Below are 22,370 nucleotides of genomic sequence, written 5' to 3'. Positions count from 1 at the left end.
TTTATACAATTACACAATGTGAAGTTTTATTTTTTTTAAAAAAAAATTGCCTACTTTTTTTTAGGGTCTGTTCTCATACATTGAAGTTCAGTTCAATTCAGTTCAGGTCAGTTCAGCTCCTAATTTCCTTCTCTTGTAAAATATTCATTTCAGTTCAGCTGAATTCAGTCAATGAGAACAGATCCTTAATTGCACTATTTGTCATTTTACGTATGTTGATGTAATATTTTGGCCATTAAAATCGTTATTTATACCGAAGTAATTTTTTTTAAAAGTAAAATTTTTTTTTTTTTTTAAAAAAAGTGATACTCTCTCCGTATTTTAATTGGTTTTTGGTGCTTAGAGAGCCACAAGGGTGGGTGATGAGAATCGATCCCAAGATCTATTGGAACCGGGAAGGGAGCTCTAACCACTTGATTATCTCTCACTCTCCCGTGTTTTAATAGGTATTATACTTTAATTGATACATAATTTTACGCAAATTTATTGTACACTTATTAAAATAGAAAAATATTATTTGAAAATTAAATGTCGAAACAAATCTAACGATATTTTACGGGATAATGTTTTTCCCTTCTGTTAAAGCTCTGTTCACTTTACCTTAAAATATTACTCCCTCCGTTTTTAAATACTTGCTCCATTTCTCTTGGACACGCATACCGATGCAATATTTGATCACTAATATATTTAATTATCAATAAATATAAATTCTAACAATTGAAAATTAATAATCTATTCATTGAGATGATTCCAACAAGTACTCACAAGACTATATTTTTTCTTATGTTTAAATCACAAACATTAGTCAAAGGGTTTGTTCGACAAAATATAGTTATGAAGGTAGATGTAGCGGTGAAGATAGCTGTGAGCTGTGTATGCAGCTGTTAGCTGTCAACAAGCTGTTAGCTATGAAGATAAATAATTTAGATATGAGGGTTCGGTAAATTAGCGGTTGACTAGCTGTTACATATAAAAATCAACATTTTATTTTTAAAACTATAGATTAAATTTTCAACAGCTACCTCAAAAGCTACCTCTAATTTCAAAAGCTAATCTTTCTAACTTTTCATAAAAGCTACCTCCACCATTAAAAGCTACCCTAACCACTACTTTGTCAAACACTTATATTTTTTTTCAAGTAGTGATTTGACTTGGTCAAACCACTAAAAGCTACTCAAAAGCTAGTGACGAACACGCCCAAAGTAGGATAAATGAATAGTGCAAAAAATAGAAATGAAGCAAGTATTTAAAAACGGTGGAGTAATATTTAGTAAAAATAATTTCAATTCAGCAAAGATAAGTCCGGTTCAATAAAAATAAGTTTAATTCAATAATATTTAGTAACTTTAACGAATAAAAATAACTGAAAATCAATAAAAATAATTTTAGTTTACTGAAATTAATTTTAATAAAAAAATAAAATAAAAGAATAAAAAAAAAAAAAAAAAGTGAAGTGAACATCACTAAAGGATGGTGTAAAATTCCAATATTGATTTTTGTAAGCAGTAGTACTAGCATTATTACTGCATTATTATTGGTTATAGCCCGTATGTATTATTGGGTTAAATTTGAATTTTGATTTGGAGTCCGCTAATTTATAATTTTGTTTTTAAAATATTTGAAAAATGGAGGGGCAGCTGGCGCGCACAAAAAAGGGAGAGAGTTGAGGAATTTAGGATTGAAAGAAAATGGGGTCCATTAAGCACATGCTCTGGCATAACTCATCACTTCATCAGTTCTACTTATTTCTTTCTTTCTCAAACAATTTTCACACTCTCTTTATTTACTTTCTCTCTCATGAGTTTTTCATGATTTTATTTAATTCTTTCATGAATTTATTTAATTCTTTCATGAATTTATTCGATTCTTACATCATCCATTTAAAAAAAAAATGTATTTATCTGCTTTGTTTTTCCTATGTTCTGCTCATAATTATTACTCCCTCCATTTTTTGTAAGGGTCCCAATCAGTGGCGGATCCAGGATGCTAAGTCAGGGGTAGCACACTAAACACTAGGGAGAGAAAAAAAAAACCCAATATAGTACCGAATAACTTGAAACTCAAATTAAATTTACGATAATTTTAACATATTTAGTTAAATGATAAATCAGGTTCATTTTTTAAATTATTCCTTGTGTTATTGTAAAAAGTAACCATTTAATTTATGTATCTACTTCGCCTAAATTTTGCAATGAATTTATTTCATGGATAAATTATATACTGAATAGTGCATATTAGATATCCCTCCGTTTTTAAATACTTGTTTCGTTTCTTCATGGGCGGAGTTTTAAGAGAAATTGAAAAAAATAATAAATCAAGGAGGTAATGGGTAAGAGGAAGAATAAAAAATTGTAAAAAAACAAAAGTAGTCGAGAGAATTGAACAAGAGAGAATATAAAATTAGTAAAATATGATTTAGGTTGGGTCCATAGGTCAGATAAATAAATAAAATATTGTATAAGCTTTCCAAATAAGAAAAAAAATACTTAAGAATAAAAGAAAAAAAAGCTTAGGAATAAAAGAAAAAAAATAGAAAAAAATGCTTAGGAATAAAAGAAAAAAAAAATAGAAAAAAATGCTTAGGAATAAAAGAAAAAAAAATAGAAAAAAATGCAGTACTGAGTGGCGAGTACTTAGGAATGAAAGCAAAGAAAAAAAAAAGATGGGAGGGGATTCGAACCACTAACCCCCCGCTAGAATAAATAACATCTATTTTAAACCTTTATTACCACTGAAGCAAGATAACACTATCTTATACAGAAGGTAATGTTTAAAAAATATACAAAATACCAAACTGGCTTTTTACACAACAAAATAATTTTTTTTATAAAAAAATCTGGGGGTAGCACGTGTCCCCCCCCAGGTTCCAACGTAGGTCCGCCAGTGGTCCCAATTGAGATTTTGAAGTAGAGAGAGATAAACAGAAAAAATAAAGAGGGTCTTTGTGATAAACAGATATAGATACTTTATTGATTAAATGAAAAAATTTATGCATCTAACAAAAAAACGGGGAAAACATTTTTTTATTTATTTTTTATTCTTTTATGTTGTGCACTTGTCCATGTGAAATTGTGTTGTAAATTTGTAATATTTTTAAAAGTTAGTCCCATATATAAAGTTTAAAAAATAAATGCTCTAATTAAATGTGTTATTGAGTACTTTGTAAATAATTTCACTCAGAATCCTACTTTGCTCTATCTAATACTATGGAGTTCTTTTTCCTTGTTAATCAATGTGTCCATCCATAAACACATACTTGTTTTATATTAAAAACTTTTCAGCAATTTTTATAGATATATGGAGTATTAATTGTAGGAATGGCAATTTAATCCGAGTCTGATTTGAATCCAATCCGATCCGAAGGAAAAAATCCGATTCGAATCCGTTAAAATTAATCTGAATCCGATAAAATAGATCCGAATCCGAATAGGAGGTGGATCGGACTTGGACCCTACGCAAAGTCCGATGGAGTCCGATCCGAGAGTATAAGCATATGCTCTATAACTTGGGACAATTATTTGCTTGTTTTGTAGCAATGTTTTGTTATGTAACTTAGTTTATAATTTAAATATGTTATGTTTATACTTTCATTGGTATGACAATACAAGCAATTATAGGTATATGACATTACAAAAAAAAAAATGCAGACCATTTCGGAGGTCCGAATAAACGGACTGGATTCGGATCCGAAAATTACGAGTCAGATCGGATTCGGACTCGGATTTTTCGGATCCGAGTCCAGGGTCTGTTTACTAAACGGATCAGATTCAGATTCGGATTTAGCCACATCCGACCCAAATCCGATCCATTGCCATTCCTAATTAATTGTATTACAAAGTTACTAATTTGCACTAGGTCTAAGTGACTCATAACTTTTGATCTATGGACTTTTAAAAAAAAAAAAAACCAAAAAACAAAAACAAAAACAAAAATGGTGATTTATTAACTTTTTTTTTTTTTTTTTTTTTTTACCATACTATTAGTTATTTTAAAGAAAATTATAGATATTACATTCTGAATAAGTTCAAATAATACAAATTTAAGGAAAACAAATTAGATAAATAAAGATGATCGATTAGGAATACAATTTATGCTTTTACTTTCTCCAAATAGTATTCATCCTTTACTTTTTTCATCATTTAAAAAATTGGTTATTCATGTTTAGAGTCTTTACACTATTTTATTTATTGTGTATTCGATTAGTATTATTTACCTATACTTACTATTACTGTATGTGTAACTTTTAGATATTATTTGTGAGATATAAAAAAGTCAAATATTGCACATAATAGTTAACAAAAGTCGTATAAAGTAAATATGTCGTTGAGAAAAGATACCACTTCTATATTTTTTTATTCCTGCAAATACGAATTAACTCTATGATTTTTATAATTTTCAATATTTCAAAATATAGTCTGTGAAATTGTATTTTAGTTATTTTCTTTTTTCTAATTTCGATTATACAATTTTTGTAATTTAACCCTAGATATTTAAATAAAATATTGCATTGAAATTTGTTCTAAATAGTACCGGGAAGGGTAAGGTCGTAAGGGGATCCTCCCCCACGTCTATATAATTTCATTTGATAAGATTCGAACCCTGCATATCTAAATACTCCATTTTGTTGTCCAATTACTTTTCAGTCTCTAAGGGTCTATTCACATTTACTAAATTGAGTTGAATTGAACTGAATTGAGTCGAAATGAATATTTTATGAAAGAAGGAAATTAGGAACTGATTGGAGCTGAAATGAACTGAAATTAAGCTGAAGTGAACAAACTCTAATACACATCCTTAAGACATATTGCGGTATTGGAATATATTTTCACCCAATACGTGTAAAATTATGAAGATTTGATATCAATAAACTATTCTACAAGACGAATCCAACAAAGCTAAGTCTCCCCATGTTTGAATGTATTATCACTTATAGATTAACATGAGTTTATCACTAAAGTTTGTAAGAGTTTGACTCAGGGCCTGTTCATATTTACTTATTTGCAGTTCAGTTCAGTTCAGCTCCAATCAGTTCAGTTCAGTTCAGTTCAACTCCAATCAGTTCAGTCAGCTCTTAATTTCCCTCTCTCATAAAATATTCATTTCAGCTTAGTTCAGTTCAGCTCCAATCAGTTCAGTTCAGCTCAGCTCAGCTCAGTTCAGTAAATATGAACATGCCCTCAAAGTATGCAATAGCAACGGAAGAAGTAGTTTATACTCCCCGCCTATTTTTAATATTTGCATTATTTTGACTTGTGCATTACTTACATACCCACTTTGACTTAACTTTAATTTTTACTATTATAAAATGATAAATGTTAGTATTATAGTACTCCGAATAATGCATCATTAGACTAGTTACAATATCGATATTCACAATTTATTAATTTATTTTTATTTTTATTTTTATTTACTATGGAGTACAATTTTTACTACTTTGTAATAGATAATTAAAAATAATAATGGCCAAATGCCTTGATTAAAGTTGTGCAAATAACGGAGGGAGTACTAGTTTATTACATAGATGCAAAATGAAAAATCAAATTACTTTCACAACTTCACTAGTACTCGATCTATCTATAATCTATATTAGTGTATAACTTACTGTATTAGTGATTGAGTGGTATAGGTTGGTTCACATTTTCAATGCCTATTAGCCTATGGACTATAATTTTTGTTTTTTAGTTTTACTCCTTTCCTTTTATGGATATCACTTCATCCATTTGAAGTGTCACTTTAGTTGACTTTTATACACATTAAGAGAAGTGGGGAAAATTACTAAGTTTAAAGGTATCATTTGCAAGCTTGGATAGAAAACAAGTCGGGCTAAACCTCATGGTTTTCCAACGGGTTAAAATGTGGAAAAACCGAGCCCTTTTATACGGGCTTGATAAGTTGTCCATTTCTAATCTAATCTACAGACGGGACGGGCTTACCCACAGGTTAACATGCTAAGCATTGATTATATTAACATTGTTTTACTTAAGTTATCCTTAAGAGACCAAGCATAGTTTGGTCTAATGGTAAAACATGTATCTCACAATCTTGAGGGTGTGGTGGGATCAAATCTCATTAAAGGCACTTTAGGGTGAGGATTCCCTTTCAAGGAAGTACTTCAGTCTGACTCGATCCATCATTCATTAAGGCTCCCCCCAAACTCCTAATGTGCCTAGCATGCTAATATAGATCGGGAAGATTTGTGAGAGGTTTCGGCCTGGCAGAGTCCTTATCTTTACCAATAATAATAATAAAAATTATTTCACTTTAGGAGGATCTTTTCTCATTCAAAAGATATAATTTTCTTCTTCCCCTCTTGTACGTAGAGATGGCAATAGACTAGATTTGGATTGATTTCTATTAAGGACATGGATTTCTTCCCCTTTTTTTTAGCAATGGCAACGAATTAGATCTGGATCTGATTTCTATTAAGAACATGGATCTAGGTCCGGTTCCGCATGTATTCTTTTTTGTTTTAAAAATTTATTACCCTTAAAAGTTTTATTTGTACAAAAGGAGCTAAATTATACATTTATAAGTTCAATTAATATAAATCTACATGATTACACCATTAACTTTTTTTTTTGACGGGGATTATATCATTAATTTAAAAAATGATTAAAGTCTAGTTCATAAAATAATAACAAAGTATGTGCTATTCAAAAAATAATAACAAAGTACTAATACTAGAGAAAATTATAGGTTTATATTAATATTAGACTAGTCAAATTAATTAATATATTGATATATAAGACTAGTCAAATTAATGAATATATTGATATATAAGACTAGTCAAATTAATTAATATATAAAGGATTTTTTTGAAAATAACACCACAAATTTAAATCTTTTTTGATATAATAATCACATTTTCTCAAACTTTAATTATAATACCACAAAAAAAAAAAAAAAATGATTTCACTACCAATTAACGGTTTTTTTGGATAGAATTTGTTAGTGGAACATACAATGGACACGTGTCAATACAACATTGATTTGAATAAATAAATAAATAATAATAAAAATAAAAATTAAAAAAAAAGAAAAACTCCTAAACCCTAACCCAGCCACCAGCCCCACCACTGGCGGCCGTGACTCCACCGCAGGAGACCCCCACTGCCGTTGGAAACCTTTCCTTCACCGTCGGAATCACCGGCTATGACCTCGATCTACCGACGTTAGCCCCCTTGCAAATCCCCTTCTCCCTTCCCCCTCCCCGAAAATCACCCCCAACCACCGCATCCACCCCTGCGAAAACCACCTAGCCCCTTCGCCCCTCTCCGAAAACAACTCATGGACTTACCCCTCACCTTCAAACCGGCCGAAATAAACCTTCGTTGCCCCAAATCTATCGATTTCGCGGTGGAGACAAATGAAAGTGGTTGTTTTCAATGGTTTGTGGTGGTGGTTTCCACTGATTGGTGGCTTTTTCGGTGGCTGGGATGATTTAAAGTCGGCTTCGCTGGGTTTTTTGGTGGTTGGGGTGCCGACGGTGTGGCTGGGTTAGGGTTTTGGAGCTGCCGGCGACAGTTCATGGTTGTAGGTGGTGGGGCTGGGTTAGGGTTTAGGGATTTTTTTTTTTTTTAAACCAATGTTATATTGACATGTGTCCATTGTGGCCTTGTGGGTCCATTCCATCCAAAAAATCGTTAAATGGTGGTAAAATCAAATTTTTTGATTTTTTTTTATAGTGTTATAATTAAAGTTATAGAAAATGTGGTGTTATAATCGATCTTTTGTAAAATTTGTGATGTTATTTTCAAAAAAATTCATATAAATCTTAAAATTATAAAAGTATAATAATAAATTATAAAAAATGGGTTTATGTGTCGGATTTGGTCGATCTTAAAAATAGGGTCTAAATCTAGACCCGGTCCATCAAAACGGATCCGAATCTAGATCCATTGCCATCCCTACAATTTGGCTTTTGAGGGAGAATTTGCTTTAGTGAATTGCTATGAAATTATGATATGTCAAGCCACTTGTAGCTATGAAATTATGATGTGTTGTTCTATGAAACACTTTACCCAAGTACGGAGTACTGTATATAAAAAAAAAGTTTGGTCATCAACTGGCTTCACCGTCAGGAACAAGCCAATTATTTTATCTAAGTCTTGTAAACTCAAATTTGGTTAAACAAATTAGCCCCTTAATTAGCAAATTGAGTACTTGAAAGTAAAAATAAATTAGGAATGACTATATACTTATATAGTAATAATTATGTCGTAATAAGCCAAATTATTTTAGGAGGCCTGGTCAGTGGTCAGTATCAACTCCTTTACATCTGATGTTTATCAAAAAAATATCCACTTCTGCAGTACAGTGTACTACAATAGTCAGGTCATTGGATTCTTTTCTGCCTATTCATACTACTACTACTACTTTACTTATGTAGTTTTATTTAAATAATACGGAGTACTACGTAGTTTTGTACTGCGTAGTCCGTACTATGGTATCTGAGTAGATGTATTTTTATGTTTATTTTCTTGGTACTAGGTAATGGTCGTGAGCCTAAACCAAAGACCTAAGATAATGGTGCTTCAAGCCATATTGCCCATACGCGTAGGTGGTTAAGAGAATTTAATCCGTAAATAATCTATAATACGAGTAGGACTTAAACTCATGACTTCGAGGTCAATACTAAATACAAGTTAGTGTTATCAAAGACTAAAACCAAGCTTGGTTCTATTCCTTTTATGCAAGGGATTTTAGATTAGTGCTTTAGAGTATAAATCATTCAATCCGTTAGTCTAAAGCTCATTGATTTGTAGTGTATTACATCAAGTGTTTGGGTTACAATATGCACATTCTTAATTGTGTTAAGGCTTAAGTACTTTGTGTCTTTGTATGTTAATATCCTGAAATATCATTCCAAGTTCTTTCTATGCAAGATAATCGTTTTTGATGCTTCGTCTCAATAATCCATCTTCAATGTTTTGCTACTAGAAGAGCTGGTCAATTGAGGCCTGTTTTTTGTATAATACCTTGTGACAAGATCAAATAGTGCAAGTTCTACTGAAAACCTCAGCAGAATTTCTTTTAGCTATTGATTACAGTCACTTTCCAATGTACCAAAGTTTCAAGCCTAAAATAAAGTCATGGAGAACACACGAGTTCCATCAATCTAAAACATTCTAACACAAGAACACGACATTAAAAAGTTCATAGCAACACATTGTGAGGTGTAGCTGTGGGAACCTAAGGAGTTTGTACCCCAAAGCTACTAAGTACAACAACAGCGATATAAAATTATAAATCACATGTGAATCTCAGTATAATGATTTCATGGGTAGCCACCGCGACCCGCTGACAAAGAGCGCTCCCTACGCCTCCGGTACGTGTCAGGATAATCATCTGGTCTTCTTCCATAGGGAGAGCGTGATCGTCCTCGCCTGTCACGTGGATAAGGATCTCTGTCATAATGACCTCTATCATACCGTCGGCGAGGAGAAAAACTGCGAGACCGTCTACGACCTCGACCTGCAGGAATTTCAGATAAAGTGTACATCAATGAGTAAGTGAATCCTTCTCAACATATCTAACTAAAATTGTAGGTGGATTGAAGAGAAAGTGCTTGCAGACCCAATCTGGAGAAGGAAAGAATTAAAGCCAAAAGGACCACAATGCAAATTTTCTAAGAAAATCAGGAATGTAAGAGACATAAAAAATTCCAACCCACTACATTATGAAGTTTGTCAGCAGATGTTGTCTAAACCAAAATAGCAATTATGCAATCTCAAATTCCTACTGTATAAAAATCTGACCATATCCAATACTGATTTTGGAAAAAAAGAAAAGAAAAAAGATTTCATCTTAACAAATTATTGCAGAAATCTACAGACGGAAAAAAAACAAGATCATAATGGTGCATGAAATATCCATTTCTTTCAAACAAACTATCCCCCTGATAAGATCGCCTAAATTTGATGTTAACTAAATTTTGGAAAGACCATACTACTTTGACATGAAAACTTGTGATCACTAAAATATCTATTACGAGCAGTTGCTTTCTTAAGTTAATGATAATAACCCTGCCCATCTACTGTTAATAAAATATTAACACTCCCCACGCATGTGTTGGTAACTCGGTAACAAGGCTTGTTACAAAATTAAGAAGTCAAAGAGTGGGTGGACAAGGTAGCAGACTAGCAGTAGTAGAAAGGGATAGACAGATAGTGTGGGCTATCAGGCTATGGACTAGGAGAGCAAGGGGGTTTGTTGTTGGAATTAAATTGCCTGTGATTAATTTCCCCTCTTAATAGTATTTTGATTTTTAATTGACCTAGATATTGTGTAAGAAGATGCTCTGTTTTAAGTACTCGTAAAATCTCCAGAAGCAGTTAGATGGCACATGTCAAAAGAATTGAAGATACTGTTGGGAGAACCAGGGCCAGAAGAGGTTTTTTTTTTTTTTTTTTTTTTTTTTTTTTTTTTTTTTTTTTTTTTTTTTGAAACAGGCCAGAAGAGGTCTTTTTATATGTGCAATTGGACATTTTGTCCTTTCATAAATGTACTAATAGCTAGGTTATCTTCACACAAGGAAAAAACCCATGGTGAAATGTGAATATGAATATGTTTGTCAATTAGCATTTGACATAGTACTATTCATGAAACTAAGAGCGTAATTCACAGATAGAAGGTAAGCTAAGGCTTTGGACTCTATTCGTAAGCTCAGCTTATATGCCATAGGTGGTCTTTCTCAGTATTTGTGAACTTCACATGAATGCTATGGCTGTTATCCTGTTTTTGAGGATCATGAACAAGTGTTCATATCCATTTGAGGGTGTGGGTGAGAGCATAAGTAGGTAAATACGACTTGTGAACAGAACATAGATAAAGCTAGGATTAGTTTTATTTATGAAAGATATAAACACAACTTCAATTAACAAACACGTCCCATACCTCTTGGTGGTCCTCGTTCTTTCCTTAGACCCTGGTATCGACCAGGAGTTGGTGTCCTCCCACGGGACCTTTTTGCCTACAGATGAAATGGAAATTGTCACATCAAATAGGATAGAAAAGTTGCATCACAGTTGAACTACCTCCCTCTTCTGGCGAATCACATTGACAAAGGGGTATAAGATATAGCATGCAAGTTCTAAAAGATATTTATTCTCGGTAATAGAACAAATAACAAAACCCCACATTACCTCATGTTCATCGACACCTTTCCCACAATTTTGTCAATGCATTGGTAAGCAGGAAAACATAATCTTTTAAAAGGTCTCCGACTTTAAAAGACACACAAACATCTCACTACAGCTGAAAGTGCGAGACCATAAAAATGAGACTACTGAATTATTTACCATTTTTACGGTTTTTGAAAATTAAAGTAGGTCTAAAACATCGATGATGTGTCTGCTATCTGATGAAGAAATGGGATTGAGGGCATAGACCCCTTGCAATTAGTCGGTTCAAATCGATGAGCAATGTCGATGAAGAGCTCATGTCGTGAAGGGGACAAGTCAACTGTTAGAGCATAGATTGATTTCGATGGAGCTACAATTTCATAACCTGCTGCCAAAACTAATTAAAAAACAATCTATGCAGGGGGGAAACTAAAAAGCACCAAACTCACACAGATTTTATCGACAAAGACACCCTAAAGAAGACAAACCTTTTCCACTGAGACCAGTCGCCCCTCTAGCACAGATCGATTCAGATACTTGATACATCGTTCAGCTTGTTCCCTAGTTTCCATAGTAACAAATGCAAAACCACGGGATTCTTTGGTGCGAGGATCAGTAACCAAACAGCATTCAAGGACCTACAAAAGTGACAAATTCTTAATACAATGTTACTCAAAGACAAGACAAGGTTTTACAGGAAACATATAATAAAAATAATTGTATTTCAATATGCTTCTTTGTATAGCTTAAAAAGTAAAGTAGGAAATATAGATGCTCTAAAACGATTGTATGGCTTCTAAATCAATCGCCAGAGGTTTTAGGCACTAAGCCATGGAATCCGGAATTCTCCGTTACCCCTACCTCCCCTCCTAAGAAGCATTCCACCCTTTAATATCAGCAAATCTTCCACAGTAACCATACATCACAAGAGAATCAAGAATTATACATTACTAATAGAGTAATAGCCAGTCAAGATGTGCTAAATGAAATTATAGCTCACCCAGATAACATAAATTTTCAAGCTTTAAGGCAATTATATACGTATTAGAAATTACTATTACATCGAACTATTGGATCATCAGGGATCCTGATTTTCAACAAGTTATAAAGGAGATGCACCAAACTGTACAGTATGTAACTCAAACTCATTAGAAGTACCTAACAGGCTAACAAAGATATTCCATTTTTCAATTCATTTGCAAAGATGATTCATAGATATCCGGATAGGTATGCATATTTATTCTCAGCATCACATAGACACATATGTGGCCGGTTTGGGTTAACAAGGCAATTGGAAAGTTGAAGCAACAGAATTATGTTTAACTGATATAGCCTAGTTCTTTTTGCACTCAATTCAGTAAAAGAAGCACATTTAACATCTCAAAGCACTTCATTTCACTTCATCTTGCTCTAAAAGCTAAAGGGAAGAAAGAGGATGATTGCAGCTACCAAAACCACATAGATGCCCCCCTCCTTCCAATGACATACAGGGAAGAATATCCAATTACACAAAGCCACTAGCAAGCTAGCATGATCAAAAACACTAAAATCCTAAACTTGCTATAAGTAGGATACCCATTTCTCAAAAATTGCGCACTTTGATACCAAAAGAGATCCATACCTTCCCTTCTTTGCTGAAGAATTTCTCGAGATCACTGTTAGTAACCCTAGTGGATAAGCCAGTCACATACAAATTGTTTCCAGGATTTGATGCATCTTCAGGGCTCCTAAAACAACATAATCCAATAAACCAGAAAATGAGCAAACTATAAAATCAAAGTTACCTAAATTCCAATTAAACAAGTATTGTATAAGGCTTAGTTATGCACTAAAAAATTCTAGTTCAACATCACACATATTTTTCTTCTCCATTTCAATGTCGGCCATAATCTATCTTATCAAATACATGTTAGAATGACTAAACATTATAAAGGTGTAATGATATATACCCAGATCGACTACGTCTGGGAGGTGACCTTGACCTCGACCTTGATCTCGATCTTTGATGCCTAGGATTGATCACAGGTGAGGCAGAGCCATTTGGTGTCGGAGACCTAATAACACACCATGCAGTAAAAGTGTAAAACATATATAATCAATTGAATTTAACATATAGTATAACATATATAATCAATTGAATTTAACATATAGTAAAACATAAAATGTTCATAATAAACAACAATTAAATCAACCAACTAACCTTTCATCCCTCGAATTTGACATCTAAATCATAAAACACAAACAAAAATTAAAATATCATTAAGATCTCCACATCATAACTACATTCAACAAAAGAAAAGCTGCAATTTGAATACAAAAAATTTAAATTTTTTCCAAATTTCCAGAGCAAAAATCTACCCTATGTATTCCCCCCCTATGTATAATTCATAGGGTAGATTGTATGTTAAGTGAATAATTGACAACGAAGAGGCAAGCTCAGCCCTTTTTCAGTTCCCTTCAAATTCTTTCAAATAGTCAGTTAAACAATTCAAGGGTTATGAAATTGTAAGAAAATAGAGCTTAAAAGTTACAAAAAAAAAGAGAAAGATAGTAAAAAGGAAAAATAAAGTTGAAATTTTGTGGGGAAAAAGGATTTTTTCTGGATTTACAAAATCTAGGGTTCTTGGTGAATTGAAATACAATTTCATAATAGAGCGAAGAAAAGGGGCAGAATTGAAGAAACTGAACAACAATTACAACTGAAAATTAGAGAGAGAAGAGGAGTTACCTTGATTCGAGGAGCAGAAATGAAGTGGGTTGATGAATTTTTTTTTGAGGATAAATGAAGGAAATAGAAAAAAGTGGGGGCTTTAATAGTTTAATCGAGTAGCATGATTTAGCTTGTACAGTAACTCCTTTCTTGCCAAAACAATGTCCTAATTACTCTTTACTGTAAGTGGAGTGAAGGGACAATGTCAGCGTTCTGCATTTAGCACTTGTTCTCTTCAATTTCTTTCAATTAATTACGTAGTATTACTTATTGCTTAATTTAATATTAGATAGATTCAGATCAGATTAATTTGACTGTAGGTATAATGGTGATTGAGACTACACTTGGTAGGGAGGACCCGTATTGGATCCCTTGCAAAAACAATTAGGAGAGCACTGAAACCTAAACCCCTTAGAACTAATCCTCGAATCCAGATTAGCCCAAAAGGTAAATCGGGTGGAACCAAAAAAAAAAAAAAGAATAACAAAGTCAAAAGATATTGGGGAAATACTTTCACAAGTAGAGAGCTTTTAAGTTTGAAAACATCAAAACATTGCTAGAAGAAAAATTCAATCTTAAACACAATGATCCCAAGGGGCTTTCCATCAACATGAGAAGAGACAAAAAGGTCGGGCCTAAAGCCTCTAGGATCTTTTTTGATATAAAATACTTCTGTAATACGTATATCTTTAAAAGTTATAGTCTTTCACAAGACTTTATGTCTTTATCACGTGACACCCCACCTTAAATATCTCACATTAAAAACATGGTATTGCATTTGGTTAATTATGTTTTCTGTCAAAGCAAAGAATTTACATAACCATCCTAGAACCTTTAATAGTCTACCCTACCAATGTATTTGTTACATTACTAAACTATAGATAGATGCATTGATGTAACCATCAGTAATAGAACCTTTTTTAAGTGGTTTGACAAATAAAGAAAAAGCACTCTAAACGACAATCAGTCAATCACACAGTTAAAATGTTATCATTCACTTTTTAAAATCTTTGCATACAAAAATGTTTGATTCCCTTGGCCTTATTGAGTTTAATACCCCTCCAACAATAAACAGTCATCGTCATATTCAAGAGAGGGAAAGAAGAGTTTGTAATCATAATCCAATTTCGAGTTTGTAATCATAATCCAATTTTCTCTATACAAGTTTTAATAACTTTTTCTCTATGCGTCTACCATCACGTACATTATTGTGCATCACACGGGATAAAATACTCACTTACTTATCTCCGGTATCACTCAATGATTTTGTTCAAGCAATGAGACTAGTCATATACGAAGTAGTGTTTTTAGCTACTTGTGATGAATGAGATTGAGTAGTTAGTATGTTTCTATGTTCTATCAAGGATAAGGTTGTATTGGGCAGAAAGCAGGCTGGAAAACACAAAGAGCAATTAGAACTTAAAATGGTTTTCATGAAAATTTGTTTAATTCTTTGTATTTTGCTATACATTCTCTTTGCTTACAGTTAATCACAAATTCAGTAACAAATATCGGTCAGAAAAACTTAGCACCTGACAATCTTCTGGAGGCGGTCTATCATCTTAATAACATAGTAGAAGACTAGAAGTATATCACTATGATCAACCAATCTTTTGGTTTTGTTCTGTACCTATTCTGACTTTCTGTACTATGACAATTTGACAGCAACATCACAAATATCAGGGGATATTGCTGTCAGTTGATGTAGTTGGTGCGACTGCCATATCGTTGTACTCATCAGGCTTCGAACCCTCACTTTGCAAGTTGACCTTGGAGCAAAGGAAGAAGAATGCTGCAGTGTACATTGCAACGTGCCATGTACTGTATAGACCAAGGCATAATATTAGTTCTAACAAACTAAGTTTACAACAATTTTCGTTACATTAGGCCTGTAATTTCTGTTGCAGGAGAAGAATGTTCTGTACCTGTGAAATATCCAGTAATTTTCAATGTCTTCTAGATTCCAGCTTATTGCTGCCAGGGCTAATGCAGCAAAACCCGCTATCAGAAACCTCCAACGAAAGCTTCTGAGCAATTTCTTCATATTTTCAAGGAGCCATGAACTAGATATCGTTGGCCTGTACAAACATTTTATTATATATGTTAGAAGGAACTTTATATATGTGTGCATTGCAATGTGCCAGAGTGATGCCTAGAGAATTATATCCGATATAGTATTTTGCAGGTATTGATGAAATTGTGCAGTATTTTGTATAAGTTTCAGCTAGTTTTTCTTTTTTTTTTTTTTTTTTTTTTTTTTTTTTTTTTTTTTTTTTGACGGGAGCTAGTTTTTCTTGATAATTGATAGAATCGAAAAAAGAAAGAACAGATCATCTAAAGAAGTTCTATAATAACCTTTGAGATTGGGTAGAGAATGCTATCAATTTGGCTGATGATTCTACCAGCAATGCAATGAGAAGGCACGCCAAACCAATGATTATCACAAACATAATGTTTCTGGAACTGCAAAAAATTTCAAATTTGATACATCATAACTGAAATTCAAGTTTGCTAATGAAGGTGAGATCTCATAAAATTGGCTGAATGGCAAGTAAATCATAAAAACTAACCTGGTGGCATCACTTAGCGCCATTAGTGCTGTGAGAATCCACACAACTGAAAGAATGCCTCTCTTCATAGCTTCACTTGCAGAAACCATATATATGAATGTGCTTATCACAGCCACAAAAGAGAGCCAGAAATCCATGAACTGAAAGCACTCGAAAGTGGATTGTAAGACACACAAGCACAATGACAACCTAAGTAAATGAATTTGAATACAATAATTGTAAAAGTTAGAATATTTACTTGTAGTGTACCATACTCTAGAACACATGTCCACTGTAAATCACAAGCATGATAGATAGCACTCGCGACTCCACTAGAGAGAAAAACCACCCACTCTGCATAAGACTGCATTCAAGTAGTCCCATGATATGATTAGTTTATGAAGGGCTCTAAAGCGCGTAACATAAGTAAACTATAAAAGTAGAAAGTCTACTTCAATTTTCACAGTGACATATTTAAGGCCTTACTTTCATCCAGAGGGCACAAATTGCAGGAAGTAGAGCTGCTGCATTTGATACCACCAGAAATAAAATCTGAAGCTTCTGTTCTGCATTATATTCAAGTTGGATTTTCTTAACAGGAAAAGATGATAAAAGGCAATACAAAACAAATTATAAGGGAAATTATATATCTTCTTGGTTTCTACCAGATCTCGGTACTATTTCTATGCTGCAATCAAACCCACCATGGAAAGTATCACATTTACAGAAGCTGAAAAATCAGTGAAGGAAAAATGTGAAAATCAGAACAGAAAATGGAAAAGTACTGCAGAATAGTTCTGTATAATATATATATGTATAAAGAACATAAACATGAATGAACAAAGCAGACCTGCAAGATCTCAAAGCATCAACATCTTTGCATGTCCCATAACCGGAACAGCTATCAGCACAAGACTCGAGAGAAATGAAGAGCTCAGTCTGAGACTCCAAATTCTTCATAAAATTCGGTCTCCTTATCAGTCCAAAACTCCATTTTCCTTCTTGAGCATTAACTATATCGAATTTCACCCTTTGATTGCTTGATAAATATGCCTTAAACAAGGATAATCCATTATTGCTGTTACTTGATTGGTTTGCATAGTAATAATCATACACCTTAAGAGATGGTAGACCACCAAATCTAGCATATAGTTCATATTCTATGCTTGTATTTGACACAATATCGATTATAATGTTTCTGCTTGAAGCATTTGATGGAACTTCCACAAAAAAGTATGTCCATGGATAGTCCTTGTTATCTTCTTGTAATGATATCCTTTGAGGAAAACTAATCGATGATAGCTTAGTGCCATCCACATCAATAATGGGGTTTTCCTGAAAATTTACATGTCAAAGATAACAAGTATTAGTTCTATAAAAAGGCCCTTTTCGCTTCACTTGGATTTTAGATATTTTAAACTATCAAAATGAGGCTTTAATTTGTTTCAACTTGATGTATTACTGAATAAAACTGTGTTTAATTGTTTACCAATTAACATTGTTTCTGCTAAAACTGATTCTTACAGTATTATTTTCAAGTAAAAAACAACAGTCTTGGCAATTTTATTAAGCTAAGGTCAATAAAAATGAAATGTATGTAACTGAGATTCTGAGAACACAAGCATGTTGTTTGGAAAGACTGACCTGTAAAGGATATTTCAGGATTTTCCATCTCAAGGAATAGCAGAGCTGTTTTACTGGTGTTTTATGAAGACTTTTGTTACTAACATTTGCAGTATGTGTAACATCAGGCACGATGTAGAAGTACCAAGTACCGAGCTTTGGTGTTTCAATTACGAGTTCATTCCTGCTTATATCAGTAATGTAATCAAACAAATTACTGGTTGGGACTGCACCATTTCTTGCATAAACGATCAAAGACATCGCAACATGTCCTGTGTCATTAATGCTAATAGATTGACTTCCCAATCTGATATCATAAGCTGAGAATCTCAACTCCACTGACATGTTTTCAACATTCAGAAAGAAGAGCTTTGGACTCATATCAGGCGTGTGACAAGAATGGAGGTGGTTTCTGCAAGCAAGTCCACTCCCTCCAATGACTTGATTACTTTGTGTATTATCATCATGGTTATTCACTGGAACACATTGAAGCCGGTGAAGTTTCTTGTCACAGAATTGTCCCCAGAAAATAGCTCTATTACATGCTTCAACACTTAAAAAGGCGCTGAATGTGTAAGATCTACCTCTGTTGATCTGTTGATTCTCAAAGTCATCTACTAAAAATCAAAACTGTAACTCTTTGAACGTTTTAGTGGAAAGGCGTACCATTTTAGACTGAGTTCGAGCTGGTCCAATACCATTGAAAAGACCTATGAACAGAACACCTTCTGCAATCTGCATCAGTTAAGAACAAACCTTTAATACAAGTTCACCTAAGGAAAAGTAAACTTTTGTACAATGTTATATTATGAAATTAGATTATACAACTTTCATAGGTCATAATACCTGCTCATTTGACAGTGTAAGCCACATAATATCTTGCATAACATAGCATTTATCAATACTTAAAGCGCGAAGCTTCTTACTTGATTGATCATAAACATCATCTAGCACTGCAACAAGAAACAAAGCATGTACACATCAAAAGTTTCAGCTAATTAAAAGAAGAAAAAGGGTATCTATATCTACTAGCATAGAAATTTACTAAGTCTTTAAACTCGAATCCAAAACAAGATATTATGTACCCAAGTCTTTTAGAGTAGCCTTTGAGAAATCTGGAAGAGGAGGACCTCCTTGTCGAAAACACATTGTAGGAAGTCGATATGCACCCCTTTTGTTTATGAATTTTGAATCCTGTTATTAATAAACAGAATGCTTAGCTTAATGCATAATGTAACATAATTGAGGCAACTATCAAATTTGAAATCATATTATCATAAGTGTGTTGGAAATCTTAGAATGAACACTATTTAACATGTACTAGTATGAATTAAGCTTACTAGTTCAATATTTGTGTTCAAGGCAATGGTCAGGGCAGAGAACCTCGGTGGCAGCTCAACTATGAAATGACAAAACTTAGAAGTAAGAAACATTTACATACAAGGAATTTACAAGCTATGTAGTCTTGAATGTGGCAAGATAAATGAATTTTATTTTTGGACGTGTTAGATTAATACAAAGTACTTGTTATGGTGCGTTCTATTCACTAAGTTGAACTTATCAATTTATCGACTCTTCTTAACAATTTTTTTTTGGATGTGTAAATAAGCCGAACAAATTAGTTTTGCTCCTTGATCAAGTGTAATTAATACGAGCATGGTCTCAATTGCTTTATAAATAATTTGGGTGTGAAATTGTTGTTGTTGGATTTTTTTTTTTTTTAAAAAAAAAAACTTATTATTTCAAATCATCAATTTCACTAGCATGCCTTCCAAGGCAAAGTAAAACTTCCAAAAGTACTAGTACAATTTTTCAATTGGGCCACAATATGTAAAATTAATATGTAAAATTTGCATATCATTACTATGAATATGGAAATCATTCACCTCATTATATATTTAAGCGGTTTGCAAATCACAAGTATCAAATGACTTGCTACATACTAATACTGCATAATCAGTACATTCACACTACAAAATCAGACACTATTTTTAGTTTACATTACTAATGTTGGAAAAACTTTCAACAACTGGACTATGCATAATTGGACTCCACTAAGAGCTTTATTGGTGAATTCTGTTTAATAAATTGACTCATTCTCCTTGAAGTCATCAACATAGGATATATATAATTGTGTTGATGAATGAAGATATATATTGAATTGACTAAGCTTGAATGTTGAAACAAGAGCTTTGAGAGAATTAAACGGTTGTATGACTTTACCTACATTTTAAATAATTACATAACATTTTTTTTTAAAACAATACACATCCTAACAATCTCATGTACAAACAATCTTACATGTGAACCATTCAATTCCCTTGGAAATTCTTGTACTACTCCCGTTAAATGTTATGTGCAACTTTGGACTATTATTTGTTAGATATAAAATATTCAAAAGTTGCACATAATATTTAAGTATTTAATGAGGTAATATATACAAAGGTGCAAGAAGCACCCAGTGTTTTTTTTTACCTCCTCATTTTATTGATTATTACTCATCTAAATATCTAATCATCAAATGAACAAATAATATCCTTACACCCGGCTTATATATTAATTGTCATAACTCCTTTTTTTTAAAGAAAATCAAACCGATCATTCATAATAACTCACATAAAACGAAACTATAATCAACTTTATTATCTCATAAGAAAATTTAATTACATGGTATATTTTCTCCATAATGATTCTATTAAATAAAATAAGATCCCGTAAAACAAAAATAATTATATCCCGTGTATTAGATACAGGTAATAATAAAGTAAAAACTGACCTCTTAGGTAAGACCATTCATATGGTTTGAGGATAATTGGAGTGTAATTCTTACTCCAAACACTGTAAGAATCGCTAGAGTTATTTTCAGCAGTAACATAACAACTTACTGCTAGGAAAGTTACACACAACACGGTAAAAGACCGCCATGAGCGATACTCGCCTACTCGGTTGCTAATCATATGCTTAGGCAAGGAGGAAGAGGAAAGGCTGAAGTTTTTGTGTATGTAGAAATGTTTTATTGAGGAGGCCATGATTTGAGAGAAATTGGAGGAAATTTAATGGGAAATATATATTCTACTTAAGAAAGTAGGACAACTAAGGATTTTATTTTGTGCATGATTTATTACCTTAAATGGGAAGACACTTTTTTTGTGGCCTTTGTAACCTTTAATGCCTTTGTGGCTTGGCTAACCATGATTTACTTCCTTAATTGGCTTTTGACCAATCACGATATACATCGTGCACATGTTCTAATTTAAAAATAAACACATAAGTAATTTAGGGTCAGTTCACATTTACTTGGAGTAGCCAAAATAAAAAAGCTACTTGGAGTAGCTTTTGGCTACTTAAGTTACTAATAACATTTAAATGTCAATTTTACAAAACATGTTTTTAGACTAATAAAAAGTCAAATAGCCAACAAAAAAAATCAATACAAACAACCAGTCAAACAACCCAACAGCCAGCAGCCAATTACCAAATAAGGCTAGTATCAATCCCATATATTCCGCTTATAGTTTCATTTACAAATTGGTTTTTAACACTCATTCCCATATGAAGGCGTGTTTACATAAAAGTTCATTCTAAATTGCAAGTAAAGCTTAATTTCGTTTTCAGTATGATTATCAAATTATTTTTGTTTTTTATTGGTGGATTAAAGAGATTAAATAAAAAAGACCTTTTCCCGTTTCTAAAAAACACTCCAAGTTTATTCTTGTTTGGGGATTACGAACAGGATAGTTGCAACTCTACTTGGGAACAAGCAAGGCCAATTTTTGGCAAACAAGGTTGGGGATAATAAGGGTCTGTTCTCATTGATTAAACTCAGCTGAACTGAACTGACCTGACCTGAATCGATCTTAACTGAACTGAAATGAATATTTTATAAGAGAAGGAAATTAGAAGCTGAACTGAACTAAACTGAAAATAATCGTATGCAAACAGACCCTAAGTGGCTTAGAAAATACCAAAAAAATAAGAAAAAAAATACAGTAATATGGTGTAAGAAGTAGAGCACAAGAGCCTATTATGTACACCCGGGTGTACCGTATACCCAGTCATTTGCTCATTCAATCAACAAATGAGTGAAACTATTATTTGTTCATTTGTTGATTAAATAGCAAATGATCCCGGGTGTACGGTACACCTAAGTGTTTATAACAAATTCTAGTAGAGCACATAAGGTGAAAAAAAATAAATCATAGAAGGTAAATAAGACTTAGGGCCGGTTCATATTTACTTAATTTCAGTTCAACTCCAATCAATTCAGTTCAGCTCCAATCATTTCAGTTCAGTTTAGTTCAGCTCCTAATTTCCCTCTCTCATAAAATATTTAGTTCAGCTCAGTTCATTTTAGCTCCAATCAGT

General features: G+C 32.9%; 2 protein-coding genes across 2 annotated transcripts; both read right to left on the bottom strand.

The window, feature by feature from the left end:
• Window positions 1-8,995: 8,995 nt before the first annotated feature.
• On the bottom strand, window positions 8,996-13,991 carry LOC110692736 (serine/arginine-rich splicing factor SR45a-like). The gene is made up of 7 exons (XM_021869781.1): window positions 13,852-13,991; window positions 13,324-13,346; window positions 13,073-13,177; window positions 12,745-12,850; window positions 11,612-11,761; window positions 10,897-10,972; window positions 8,996-9,474 (listed from the first exon to the last, which is right to left on the bottom strand). Exons 2-7 carry the CDS (start codon window positions 13,344-13,346, stop codon window positions 9,278-9,280), a joined length of 657 nt encoding a protein of 218 aa, XP_021725473.1. The 5' UTR covers window positions 13,852-13,991; the 3' UTR covers window positions 8,996-9,277.
• A 1,200-nt stretch (window positions 13,992-15,191) lies between these two features.
• Window positions 15,192-21,123, bottom strand: LOC110692735. The gene is made up of 14 exons (XM_021869780.1): window positions 20,782-21,123; window positions 19,346-19,404; window positions 19,091-19,199; window positions 18,852-18,958; window positions 18,672-18,740; window positions 18,027-18,599; window positions 17,233-17,717; window positions 17,048-17,112; window positions 16,869-16,948; window positions 16,642-16,746; window positions 16,404-16,543; window positions 16,189-16,296; window positions 15,759-15,911; window positions 15,192-15,654 (listed from the first exon to the last, which is right to left on the bottom strand). Exons 1-14 carry the CDS (start codon window positions 21,032-21,034, stop codon window positions 15,513-15,515), a joined length of 2,448 nt encoding a protein of 815 aa, XP_021725472.1. The 5' UTR covers window positions 21,035-21,123; the 3' UTR covers window positions 15,192-15,512.
• Between the last annotated feature and the right edge of the window lie 1,247 nt (window positions 21,124-22,370).

Source organism: Chenopodium quinoa, unplaced genomic scaffold (assembly GCF_001683475.1).
Source record: "Chenopodium quinoa cultivar QQ74 unplaced genomic scaffold, ASM168347v1, whole genome shotgun sequence".
Taxonomy (NCBI): Eukaryota; Viridiplantae; Streptophyta; class Magnoliopsida; order Caryophyllales; family Amaranthaceae; genus Chenopodium; species Chenopodium quinoa.
Note: the sequence above shows the minus strand (reverse complement) of the source record. Positions and strands in the feature narration are given on the sequence as shown.